The sequence below is a fragment of the Watersipora subatra genome, chromosome 9 (genome assembly GCF_963576615.1).
Source record: "Watersipora subatra chromosome 9, tzWatSuba1.1, whole genome shotgun sequence".
NCBI classification, from domain to species: domain Eukaryota; kingdom Metazoa; phylum Bryozoa; class Gymnolaemata; order Cheilostomatida; family Watersiporidae; genus Watersipora; species Watersipora subatra.
In genome coordinates, this window is record NC_088716.1 from 48,718,526 (window position 1) to 48,732,901 (window position 14,376).

Here is a 14,376-nt window from a genome sequence, read left to right on the forward strand (position 1 = left end):
TGATGTATAGTTTATAGCTATTGATTAAATTCATAATTAATGACAATGTTGTAAATAAGAAATTTACTTTTCAAACCAAGGGGTTCAGTTTATTTAACACATCACTGTAATTTGGTGTAGAAGTCCTAGTTTTAGGATGAGTAACCTAGATTATTTTATTCCGATATTTTACAGTAATTATACATATTAAAGATCCTTTGGCTAAACATCAGATATTATCTTTTTTACTGAGTCTTTGTCCCTCCATTTCCTTGCTTTGAATGGGTTTGGAGTTGCTTTCACTCCAAATCTTCGAAGCGATAAAATCCAAACATATTTGATGCTATTTCACTTCGCTAAATTTGCATGAAGGTATTCTCTGTGAGAGTGATATTGAACATCATAAAAATGCTCACTGCTGATCCAAATTGATAATACTCAGTTAAGCCAATGATATACAGCCCCTCCCCCCCCCCCCCAAGGATAGCCGACGGCGCTCATATAGGCGGGGTTTAATGATGGAGCTCTGTTGGGATTAACCCGAACACGGCATTCGAACAAACAAATATGCTGAATAAAGCACCTTGTAAATTTACAAATATTATGAACTATAGCGGCTATTTTACCTATCTGTTGAATTCATTTTGTTGTCAAATAAATATAGTATCCCAATATTTTCATCGTTATGATCAGTCAGTTGCCATCCACAAGCATTCGTGATATTAATAGTCACAATCGCAAAATAGCTCAAATTCGGTTTTGCATTTAGATTTTGAGTATGAAAACTACACTGCACAGCTTTGCCTGCTGTTCTATCTTATTGGCCAGGTAAAACAATGTGATAACGATGAAAGACTTTGTCATTTTATATTAGGGGTGGCAAAATATTAATCAAAAAATAGAAAAAAATGCCGTTGTTCGGGTAATTATATTCAACTTTAGGCATATACTACGACCTTTACCAATTTTAAAATGACTAAAAGTAGGTAATTTAAAATGTTTTATTTTGCATGGATCTATTATTTTGGTTAGGTATCACCCCACATTGTAGAAATTCAAGGTTTGCTATTGTGAACCACGGGGAGGGGCCTACTGACTGAATGGGCTGATGAAACGATAACAGCGAGTTGTGTTTTCCAAAACCTAACAAGGCAACGTGACCGCCCCGCGAGAGTTGTTTGCTCCGAAACCCAGGCTAGCACAATCCTAACAGAGCTCCATCATTAAACCCCGCCCATATGATAGCCGTCAGCTATCCTTGGGGAGCTGTATATCATTGGTTAAGCTCTCAACAGTGGAGGTGAAATAATTTTAGCATTGCGACCAATTGCAATCAGACATCCTAGCTTAGAGCAACTAGTTGACTAAACATGAATTAAAAAGCGATCGCTACCCAAAAGCGAGTCTACTTTAACAAATTTTATTTTGAGGGAAGTTTCGGGAATCTTGGAAAGATCTATATAGTACAACACCGAATCTTTGAAATGTTAGGTTGGGAACTCATCAGTAGCAGGCAACTCCGAACCCATTTAAAGAATGGAAACGAGCTGATTGTTATCTCTGATAACAACTATTAGTGTCATCATACAGGTTCTTTTGAGTCAACAGAGTGACCTACAGCGGAGTGATGATGAACTTTGTCCTTGATGTTTGTTAGCATCCGTAAGCACTGGTGAACATAAGTGCTAGGTCTGTCTACTAAAACACAAACCATGTTTGTATAAAATTAAAAAGTAAAAACTTCTACACTACTTGAAATAGAAGTTGGCAGATGTCTTGGCCTGAGAGCTGTCTGCTAACCTTTGCTCTTTCAGTGCAACGGATTTTAAATATGTCTTACGCTCTTGCCATGTCATCCGCTCCTTTGCTCATTTCGATATTGAAACAGAAGTTGTTTGCTTCTCTTACAATATTGCAATGTTTACCAACCCAGAAATTGTCTAATTTAAACATCAGGCAGTTTATTACACCTAGTAAAGACATGGACGGTTTACTATGGCAACTTTAGTGTTTTATTGCACCACTTGTGGCAAAAGGGTATTTTTTATAATGTTCTCAGAGCTGTTTTCATATAAAAAAGAAGGGTCAGCTTCTTTCTTTGACACAAGGTTACTATCGCAGGTAAATTGTTTGGCATTCAGAGTTTATGCATAGACTGAGTGCATCCAGCCTTGTATCATGATAAACAGAATTCATGAAATAGTCTTTTTTCCGATTCGAAAACTGGCAGCTAAGCTTCTATAACTATAGCATGAATTGATGCAAATTTGTCCTGTGTATTGTTCAACTTACGTCAGTTAAACATCAATCAGAATGGTAGTTGAGTATTCAAATGATATTAACTCAGAAAACAGTCAACTCTGTAAGGTGCTAATACTGAATTATTCCATTCTAACTTGTAAGAATATAATTCATCACACAAAAGTCAAAACTGCTCATTGAAATCACGTTTTTTAATAACTCATTATTTTAATTTATTATTACATATTTCCATAATTAGTTTTTCTAATATCGGTAATTTAGAGGTACAAAGCAAATGAAGGAAAAATTAATTAAGTAACCAAAGATGCTATACAAAACTTTGCAGATGATTAAATTTACTGTTTTTAATTGAAAGTACTGAAATGCTCTTTATACCCTTTCCTGCATCTCAAGCCTGCATGATATATCTATCGATCGGTTGCTTGCTGCGATACGCAAGCTCTTTTACGCATTACTGTAAAACTTAAGTTTCTCATAGTTTCATATCTATTGTCTTTGGTTATTTTTATCTACAGCCATACCTTAAGGTACGAGTGTTTCAACACACGAGTAATTTGAGATATGAGAAAAGTTTCGAGCAAATACAGGCTTACAAGGCGAGTCTCAATGTGACCTTTAGGTGGTCAAGTATGCGAAAGGCTGCTGATGAAATCAATGTCACTTGGTCTTTCCTGTCGAATCAGTTTTAAAAGGCTGGTTAAAATTGAAAGTGAAAGCAAGGCAAAAGAAGCCAAAACGAAAAAGAAGAAAAACTAACAAAATTAAAACAAAATAAGTTCTGTGTAATGTAAAATTAAAATTTATTTCTAAGTGTGTTCATAATATGTCAAGTTCTTTCAAGTTAAGTTCAAAATTTAAGTTATGTTAAGTAGTGTCACAAAAGTGTAGTGTGTCAAATGTGTTGCCATCAAGTCTCTCTCGCACTGCCGTTAGCCGTCTGTCTTTAGGGTAAGAACTCCATACAGTACTGTACATAATATTGTCACATTTTGTTGCAGATCATAACCACTAGATAGGTTTTGCTGCCTTGTGAGAGTAGACGCTGAATTACATAAAGAAATTAAAAGCATTTTTTACCATTTTAATATTCTGCTTTAGGTTTTTTTTGTTTTCGAAGATGGGAATGTATTAATATATGTTTAGCTATTTCAAATAGGAAAATTTGATTCGAGATATTAGTGAATTGACATACAAGCTCGGTTCAGGGATGCATTAAGCTTGTATCTCAAGGTATTATTGCGTAATGGAAAGACTTTCCATTATTGGGTAGTAGTCATCACCAGTTGCTGGCTAATTGTTACAAAAATTTTTAGATAATTGATAACTTTCGCACAAAAAGTTTGCATTCAAGTAAAAAATACTTATAGCGTGCTTTTAATTCTGCTGTGATGTAGTTTTTTGGTTGAAAAGTAACTCATATATTGTTGATTTTTGGGTTTAAACTGTTTACCAACCCTTTAAGTCTTTTAATAGCATTAAAAGATAAAGTTCCAAAATACTGTTCGTGCAGATTATATATTCTAGTATTGTATGGACGCTTCGGCAAACTTGTTCGTGAAAAATAATAACATCCAAACTTCCAAATATTTATGTGACTAGAACGAGTCAAACAAATTTTTCTCTCCTACAAACAAAACTTCCTGTAAGATATTTTGGGAAGGTCATGTTGTTTAAATTTAACATGTAAACATTCCAAAGGCATTTGCATAGCGCTCCTCCACAAAATTGAGTCATTGTAGCTAATGCATTCATGTGTTGACTAACACCATAGCACACTTGTGACTCATGTCACAAACTCACAAAAGTGTTTACTAAATTGCTTTCTCAGGGACACGCCGAGGTGGAACCCGAAACAACTCACTCAGGTATTGATGCTTGCACAAGCAATAGACAAAAGGCTTTGCTCACTACGCATCTACAGGTGAACACCTAGAATGTGCCCCTTTTTATTTTGATCAAATTTCACGCCGCATAACTATTGACTTGCATTATAGGCCTTTAACCTTCTCAAATGAATAGCATCTTTTGCTAAGATATTTAAACCGCACTTAACTTACCCCTTCCATTCCCCAAATTGAGTTTTTAAAGTACTGGCATTCTTCCAAAACAATGACTAAAGCACCACTTTGTTAGAAGCCCATGGTATAGTTAAGACCCAGAAACAACAAAAACTGGCCTTTTTTAATTTCAGTTTCGCGCAAAGCAAATGGTGAATTGCATATTATAGGCAATCTATAAAAAGAGTTTATACCTTTCCCAGCTTCAATAAAATGCCAAAAAATGCTTGCAGTTTTATGAACATGAAATATAAAATGCCTTTTTGTAAAAGAGTGTCTCTTAAATGGCAGCAACTTTTTCATTTTGGAAACTTTTTATACAGTATGAAATTTATTTGCATAAAAAAATGAAAAGTAAACAAAAAGTTAAAAACATGATTCGATTAGACTAATTTCTATACAAAGCTATAAAATATATCAATTTTATATCCGACTCAACTGCACCAGATATAAAAACTGACAGACTTCAGTTCACTTGACAGCCTGGCAAACTCAGCAATAAAAATAGCTTTTGCTGCCGATCTGGAAAACCTCGTATTGATGAATACTACTAGTCCCAAGTTGCTATGTTTATATAACTTTGACAATTCATATACATCCCAACATCAGCTCTCTTCACAGCATACGATTCCAATACAACCAGCAAGCACTTCTTCCCAACGTACACACTCACATTTTTACCTACTTTTGACCCGTGGCAAAATATGGCTGCTTCAGCATGTTTTGCCACAAAAGAGCTAAATGAATTGTCTCGAAAATTGCTAATATTCTGTTACTAAAAAAAATATAAGTTTTTTACTGCGTCAATGCTTTTTATATCAAATAGTTTTAACTATGTCCGCTAATTTCATCTTGTTTTAAAAACTACTTTAACTCAAATAAAATAGTAAAACAATAAAATATATAAAATTAGAAATTTATTAGCAATAGAGTTTTTACCTCAGTCACAAATAAAGCCTGGTTTCCATATGACAGCGCAAGGCGCGCAACAAGGCGCACGACGTCGTGCGTAGGCCAGCTGTGATGTGGAAATGTCAACGCATGACGATCACGCGACATGCGTACGCTGATCGCAAGGATCCAACAGAATGGATTCTTGCGACAGGTGCGCGCGATGATGTATCCCACAATACACCGCTCAACCTTTTCAACCTATCCCACAGATCAAACGGAGAGCTGTTTTCTGAAGAAATCGGTCTCCCGTACAAAAAAGTAAGGAAATTACCCACCCTGTCCAATGCAAGCATGGCGCCTACGCGCGCTATGGAAACACTGCGTCGCAGCCCAAGAAATGCATTGCGCACGATCACTGGGCCGCGCACAATCATTGCGCTATCATATGAAAACCAGGCTTAAGAGTACAATCGAGTGTAACAAACATGTAAAACACTAAAGTCCTCAACTCTTGGTTATATGTTAACAAGAAATCTCAGTTGAGTTGGAGTAGCCGTTTACTTACTAATAATATTTCTAATAGATTATTACAGTAGACCTTTGCTCACAACATTAAATTTTTAGTAGATTGTTACCGAAGAGTTTGCCTTCCGCAGGAAATTTTTAGTATATTGTTATATAGTAGGTGATCAAGCTCCATGCTATCAGAAATATAATCAAGAGTCTAGTCAAGTTTAAAACACTAGTGTTATATTTATAGGTTTTAGATAAAGAGCACTATACTTGTATAAAACGTCAACCATAGAAGCATGAATGAGCTAGTGCCACATTTTGGACATCAAAAATATCTTAGAGTTTTTACAAAAACCAGTAGTTTCTAGAAATGCCTGCCTTACGCTAATGCTGATTGTACATGATTAAAAACTATTACAGTGCACCCTCAGGATACGATTACCCTGATATACGATTTTTTCACCTTACGAAGTGGAACATGATGATTTTTTCCCTCTCTGTACCAATCTTACTCCATCATATGAATTCAACAATTTTTTTGCCTGAGTTCAAATTTGGCAGTCGGTATTACGTACGTCAAAATAACAACTACACCAAAATGCTGTTCGCCGAAAGTATCTTCATAAGGCCTGAAAGAAACACGATGACCGATTTCTCTCAGTTCAGCATTTCAGTAAAACGGTCATAATTTCACTTTAGAACCATTAGCAAAGTTGGAGTTCCTTTCAAACAGGTCATTGGTCAGACAACTTCTCTTAAGCTGCTAACAAAATTCCACTCCATTACAAAAACAGCATCGTTCATGCCAAATTAGGTTGAAAAAGGTTGTAAACAGGTCCGCTAAAAGTTATAGTGAAAGCAAAATCAAAACTGATAAGTGATGAAAGTTTAGTGATAAAAAGTTGAAATTCAGCAAAATAGTTAAAAATACATACTAGAACTTAGCTTTAAGTGTGCTTGTTTAGTAAGCTAAACTTATTTGAGGTGAATGCAAAGTATATGTTATACGTACATCTGGCTTGAAGGTAAGAACTCCCTATGGTATGTACTGCGGTACATTATAATGTAACATTTTATTGCAGATCATAACCACTAAATACAATAAAGTTACTGTAGGTAACTATAGTTACTAAGGCCAACATACTATTTTGTTATTAATTTTTAATATGTACAGCATTTATATATAAAATTTTGACTATTTTTACCATGAGCTGTTTGCATTATATAATTGCTATGGTTTCTATACCTCCACATCTGATTTTTTCACCACACAATGCCAACCCTGGAATGTATCAAGATCGTATCCTGAGGGTGCGCTGTATATAATTCTATATTTGGAGAGTCTATGTACATTAATATACTATCATAACATGTTTAAAAAGCTGATGTTCTCCTCCTAACTAAACTGACAATGGTTTAGCATGGTAACATTTACATAGCATATCAAGAAGGTGAAAACAATCAGTGCTTTTCTATTTTTTTAGCCTCACGCTTTTGCACCAATCTTTAAATAAGAAAGCTATGTACAAGACAATGATCTTTAGCTTTAAAAAAACCAACTCTAAAATGTTTATTCTCTGATAAACAATATCTGACTTAAAATTTGACTTGCAAAAAAATTCGCATTACAGTTATTCGGTATCAAAAGATTCACCATATCTTACTCTGATGTGTTTTAGGTGCAAACTATGTGGAAATGTGATTACCAGCCCCTAAAAGCTCAAAAACGAACAGTTAATCGCACCCATCTCGAAAACGCTGTATTTTGGAGTCCCTTTTCAAAACGCCTCAAATGGGACGTAGTTAAACACGATGGCTTCTGTTTGTAATAGCTTTTAATCACATTTATACATATTTGGCACCTACAACACAGCAGAATAAGACATGGTGAATCTTTTGATACCAAACAGCTGTAATGTGAATTTTGTTGCAAGTCAATCTTTAAAGGAGCACCTAAAAGGCTTATTCTCTGATAAACAATATCTGACTTTACAAAATTGCTAGTCTTTATAAATATTAGCTCTTAGAACATTTTACAGCTGATATCATATTTAAAATCATGTTTTATAATTGCTACCTCAGTCATACCTGTTTACTTAATATTCTATAACTTAATATAATTCTTGTTATTCATGCTAACTACCAGTCTATAGTTAAGTGTGAATAGAAATAGAAACTCTGGATACAGTTAGCGGTTTTAAATATATTTTCAAAATATCAATAATTTTAAAGTTAAAAGGTTTAGGCTGCATACCATCTTTTTACCCAATGAATATAAGCCTTGGTCTACTCCATTCAAGGAATAGCAACTCCAATGAAACATGACAGCCCATTAAATGGCAGAAATAGTTTACGAACAATCTTTAAAATAGAAAAATAGAAAGGATCGTTGGTCTAAAACTTAGTCTGTTTTGCACCGAACAAAATAGTGAACGTTATTTTATCAAATGCATAAAAGCAACTAAAGAATAGTGATTAGATGTGCTGCTAACTCAAGCTTTCCATACAATGAAATGATATTGTGGTGCTACGATATTGACCTTAGCTAGAATCCCTGCCATTCTGTACATTAAGGATCAGCTCTTTGTAGCATCCTTTGGTGCATAAAAACATAAGAAATATGAAATTTTTTGAAATGAGCTCTTTCAGCATTAGTTATTCTTCTAAAATTAATGCTATGAATGATCTATTGATCTATTGATAAACAGGAATAGTAGCCTTCACAAATTTATACTTCTTTTAGACCTCTTACCATAACTAGCAATGTAAACCTACATTGATAGAATTTAAGTTAATGCAAATTAAATTTAAAACTAAAAATTCTGCGCTCATTTCTGTTTGGAAATGCACAAGAAAGTCTAAAGAATATGCCTTGCTTTATGGTTTACAAAGAGTTGAATTATATCTGGTGCACTGACCTCAAATTTAATCAACCGCTATGATGATACAGTGTAGCTAGAGACGCAAAGTTGTGTCTGTCGCTAGATGTGAAGAACTGAACGTCAACACTAGAGTCTTGTCAGACTGCATGAGTCCTTCTAGCTCATTTAATGGTTATTCTAAATAATATTGGTGTGATTCACCACATTCCTCTACACCATACAGAGATAAGGGAAAACTTTTTTCTCTAGTTCAGTATTCAGTGGCTTTTTGTATGTTTATAGTCATTTTAGTATCCTGATGGTGTTAAATTTATTGTCAACACAAATAATAATGAAACCTGTAATACATTTTTTGTCTAGATGAACCTTTTGAAATGCAGTTATTTGTATTGCACTATCGAATTCTAAATTTGCATATAAAATGTGTATGATTTAGCACAAATGAGTCTCATACCGTTACACTCTCATATGTTTTTATTAAAACAGCTGCAGTTTTGAATTAGCTTTTTCCTATTACATCTCTTCTATTGAGTTCATAGTAAATATTGTATCTACTTAGCTCAACAACACATTTATTTTATCGAGTTCATAATAGTTATTGTATCTACTTATCTCAGCGGAACATCTCTCTTACTGAGTTCGTAGCAGTTATGGAATCTACTTACCCTAACAGAACATCTCTCTTACTTAGTTCATTGTAGTTATTGTGTCTACTTATCTCAACAGAACATCTCTTCCACTTAGTTCATAGTAGTTATTGCATATACTTACTCCAGCAGGACATCTCTCTTACTTAGTTCATAGTTGTTTTTGCGTCTACTTACCCCAACAGAACATCTTTCCTATTGAGGTCATAGTTGTTATTGTTTCTACTTACCTCAGCAGAACATATTTCCTACTTAGTTCATATTAGTCCACCAAATGTAATGAGTGAAAACTGCAAAGTAACTTTAACTTACCTCATGTCAACAACTCAGTCAACTCTTCTCTGTCCCTGCACTACTATACTTCGATGAAGGCAAGAAGCGTGTTCGTACTGATTGATAGAGATGCTTTCTATTTCAGATCACTGAAAGAGAATTACACCACACTTAATCGTGAATACCCCGGTTGGCAAAGACATCTTCGACAAATTTTTTTACTCATTGCAATAGTCTGTTTTTACCTACGAATGAATATTTTACTTTCTACTAGTCAAAGCACATAACTATTCTCTATCTGTGAATAGCATGTTATATTTTGCTATATTTTAATATATTTTTACACATTTGTTTAAAGCACTCTATATTTTTTGAGAAACTACGCTAATATTTTAAATATAAAACCAAGCTAATGCTGTCACTTTCTTTACTTTGAAAGTATATTCCGCAGCTAATATCCAGCTTGGGTAGAGTGTGGTTTAGTAGTCATATGAAAGGTTTGTTCTAGACTAATGCCATGTCATCAGGCTTAGCTGTGTAGTCAAATATGACAAACATTATGAGATGAACATTTAGTTATGATGATTACAGAAAATTACTTCAGCACAGTAATCTACATGTATATATATATATATATATATATATATATATATATATATATATATATATATACAGTCAAACATGGATAACTCAAACTTCAAGGGACTGAGCAAAAGTGTTCGAATTATCAGAGCATTCAAGTTATCAGAGCACTGTCACAAGTCCATGTATTTACTTATTAGTAGATACATGTACATATACAAACTATAATATAAATCAAAAGCACAAATGGCTTGTTTCAAATTAAATGCTTCTAATGTAAAGTTTAAAACGTTTTCATGAAAAAGTATAGAGATTTTTCTATCACTTGAGATTGGTTTGTTGTTTGAGGTGATGTTATTGCCAGGACGTTTTTCAGATTGACATTGGCAAAACTTGATCGTTGTTGAAATGCTCAAAAGAAAAGACTTTTTTTTTTTTGGGGTTTTACCCACGATCAATTTTGCCGTTTTTTCTTGAAGTTTATGCAGATTACCTTACTTTACCTGGGATTCGTTAAGAGCAACACTCCGAGGCAGTTCAATTAGAAGTTTTACGAGGTTTTACGGTACATTCTATATCACTCACGCTTTTTTAATAGATACTTATTGAATGTACACACGTATTCTGTGTTTAGGTCAAACGATGAATAGTTTTTTGTAGCTCAGACAACGTATACGTTTAATTACAACATTTTTAAGACGTTTTAAACATTCAACATTCCGACGTTGATTCAACACGGAATCAACGTCGGAAAACTATTCATCACGGGCTAGCCGAGTCACGCACTCAAGGATTTTTGCCACGCACATACAAAACAACATGCGATTTTTGTTTTGTATGTGCGTGGCGAAAATTCTTGCGCGCGTGACCCGGCTAGCTCGTGCTATTCATCGTATCGCAGTATAAATCAAATTTGACCAAACTTTTAGAAAAGTCGTTGACAAAAATATTTTGCCGATGGTGGTAATAACGACGCTTATGAATTACGAAAAGATGAAGTTTACCTCTATGGCTTTGAATAAAGTGATTTTCTAAAGCGAAAACAACCGTTTCGGTAGCTGTTGGGCAAAAAAACAGTTCGAATTAACAGTGTTGAGTTCGAGTTATCTATAGCAATTTATCATTACGTGGGAACGGACCAAAGGAAATGTTCGAATTAACCATGTGTTCGAGCTATCCGTGGACGAGTTATCCATGTTTGACTGTATATATAAATCTCAACGTTTGTCCATCTTTCTGTCTGTCCATCTGTTCAGCTATGGCAATAGTTTTAAGAACTGGATTTAAGCTCACAACCTCTAGTATTGTGGACATCCATTTATCCAATACACTACATTGTTCAGCTGGGTGTGCCATGGAATAAATTGGGCACATACTTATTACACACACTAATCTTTCATGGCTTCTCTGCATCAGCACACTGCAGCTAAAAAATGTGCGAAGCCATATACCAAAAGAAGCATGCATCCCCATACCTGAAGAAAAACGGTAAAAATCACCTGGCCAACGAGGTTATTGCAATCAATTTACAGCTGAGTATGAATGTGTGGGCACAGCAGCTGGTACAGTATGAATTACATAGACATATGCACAGTCCACAGAAAGGAACTAAACACCTTCATTTAAAAATTAGAATGGTAAATGTTGTATACATTATTTTGATTAAAAATAAAATGTCTTTGCAAAAAACTTTTTTTACTACCCGTGCAATGCCGGGCATTCAGCTAGTAGTCTTTGCTATAATAAGAGCCGGGACCGTTTGTCTGTCTGAAACCATACTAACAGCATTAGGAATTTGGATTGGATTCAAAGCCAAACGTGCTACCACTGCACCACTCAACCACCTTTTCATAGTTATTACTCATGACGATCTCTCACAACTCGCTGTTCTACTAGCATACTAGTAACAAATAAAAAAGGTTTTTATTCTTACAGTAGTTTAAGTTAAAGTCCTGCAAATAAAAGTGGCGTAAAGGATACTAGCTAAAGTTTAAACTTACTTAGTTTTACGTTTTTGTTATTATTTTGTAAATAATATTTTTACACTTTATTGGCCTCTCCCTGCTACTTACAAAACAGAGATGTTTTGAAAAGCTTTTTACACCGTATGTTAAAACTATTTTGAGTGCAGAGCCACATGTCAAACCAAATTTTACATCATTAGTTGGAAAATTTGTAGGTTGAGGTGATCGTGAGTAGAAGATCATTTCAATAAAAAAGAGGTATGCATTTGCGCAAACACAGCCATATAACAGCATTAATAATAATATAGGCCTATATAATTTGAAGTATCCGAGCATCTTGTAGAGGCAGTTACTGAGGCTTCAGTAGGCTAGTAGTGAGCTTTACTCGTTAGAATGTCAAACAATTTAATGATCTCAAAATTACATAATAACTAATTAATCTATATACATTTTATACAACCCTCAAAGTTTGTCTGTGTGCACATTTATGGTGATAATGTTTTATCACTGGATTTGAACTCAAAACCTCCATTTCCAGAGAGGCATTTATCCAATACACTACGTTATTCAGCTGACAATACTATAGAATAAATTGGACACATACTTATTACACATGCCAATCTTTCATGGCTTGACACTGCAGCTAGTGCTGTGCATGAAGCCATATCAAAAAAATTGCGTGCTCATACGTGAAAGAAAAAGCTCAAACTCATATGGCCAACAAGACTATTACAATAGGTTAATAGATCTGTAGTAGGCACTGCAGCTTGCACAGTATGAATTACACAAAAATAAACACAGTACACAGAAGTAAACACAGTACACAGAAATAAACAGGAGTTAACACGGTACACAGAAATAAACAAAGCACTTTCATTTAAAAGTTGTCAAGGTAAATGTTGTATACGTTGAGTAAGAATAAAATTTATGTGCAGAAACTTTTTTATTACCCATGCAACACCGGCATTCATCTAGTTTTATATATGTTTGCGATGATGTACCTGGGTCAATGGCAAGACCATATCTCAAAAGGCATCATGCATTAGATGTAGCAATGATTAGTACAAACTCAATATGCGCTTTGTGAAAACCTGCTGGTCTTGTTTTCAAACTTTTTATTTAACCCCTGTCCATGACAAAAGTTCAAATAATTTTTTAAAAGATTAATTTTGGTAAAATTTAACACTGTGGTACTAGTCACTAGTCCATGACGGGTGGTTCATGATGGATGGTTTACGATGTATGGTCTGAGACGGATGGTTTACGATAAATGGACTACGACGGATGGCCTATGGCGGGTGGTCTACGACAGATGATTTACAACGGATGGTCTACGACGGATGGTCTACGACGGATGGTCTACGACAGATGGTCTACGACGGATGGTCTATGACGGATGTCTACGACGGATGTCTACGACTAATGGTCTACGACGGATGGACTACGACGGATGGTCTACGACAGATGGTCTACGACGAATGGTTTACGACGGATGGTCAGAGGTGAGTGGTCCATAGCAAATGGTCCGCAGCGAGGAATCTGCAGTGAGTGGTCCACGACGGGTGGTACGCGACAAGTGGTCTATGACGAGTCGTCCTAGATCAGGAGCTTAAGGAAGGTAGTCCAAGACAAGTGATCACTGACCATCACTCGTGGTCCATGATTTTCGTGACATTTTTTCTCCAACCCATAACCTTCCTATTTTGGTATCAGATAAAGTCGAAGAAGTAACTAAAATAGTCTTTCAAATGACTAGTCAAAGTTGGTTACAACAATAGTTGTAGATGACTATGCCTCATGTCTGCAAATTGTCAGCAATACTTATTGCTTTAAGACCTTATGGCTTGTTGTTGGCACATTTGGTGCAATTTTATGTAATTTGAACCTCCTCCTATGACCATTATTGTCTCAACAGGTTTCACCTTTCAAACTGTATCAGTCTAATTCCTGTTCATTTTGGCTGGAAATCTAGATCCACAGCTATATTTTTGTTAATTCAAAGCTAATTTTGTCTATCTACAGCTATACTTTGTCAGCCCACAGCTACATTTTGTTGGTCCACATCTACATTTTGTTGGTCCACAGCTATATGTTGTTGGTCCACGGCTATATGTTGTTCGTCCACAAGTATACTTTGCCAATTCATAACCATATTTTGTTGGCCTACAATTGTATTTTGTCGGTCCACATTTATATTTTTTTGATACCCAAAGGCATCATCAATATTTGGTTGACCCAATATGTTCTATAGACAGCGGCTTACTTGCATAGCTTCTTCAACAATAATGACTTGTATTAACCTTTTTAAGCATGGTCTCTCATC

The 14,376-nt window shown here is 35.0% G+C and overlaps 1 protein-coding gene across 1 annotated transcript in view; it reads left to right on the forward strand.

The window, feature by feature from the left end:
* Positions 1-9,874, forward strand: part of LOC137403737 (inositol 1,4,5-triphosphate receptor associated 2-like) — a 45,593-nt gene extending 35,719 nt beyond the window's left edge. The window contains exon 8 of the mRNA XM_068089757.1: positions 9,653-9,874. Coding sequence (XP_067945858.1) covers positions 9,653-9,794 — 142 coding nt within the window. The 3' untranslated portion in view covers positions 9,795-9,874. The remainder of the gene's footprint in view (positions 1-9,652) is intronic.
* The last annotated feature ends 4,502 nt before the right edge of the window (positions 9,875-14,376 follow it).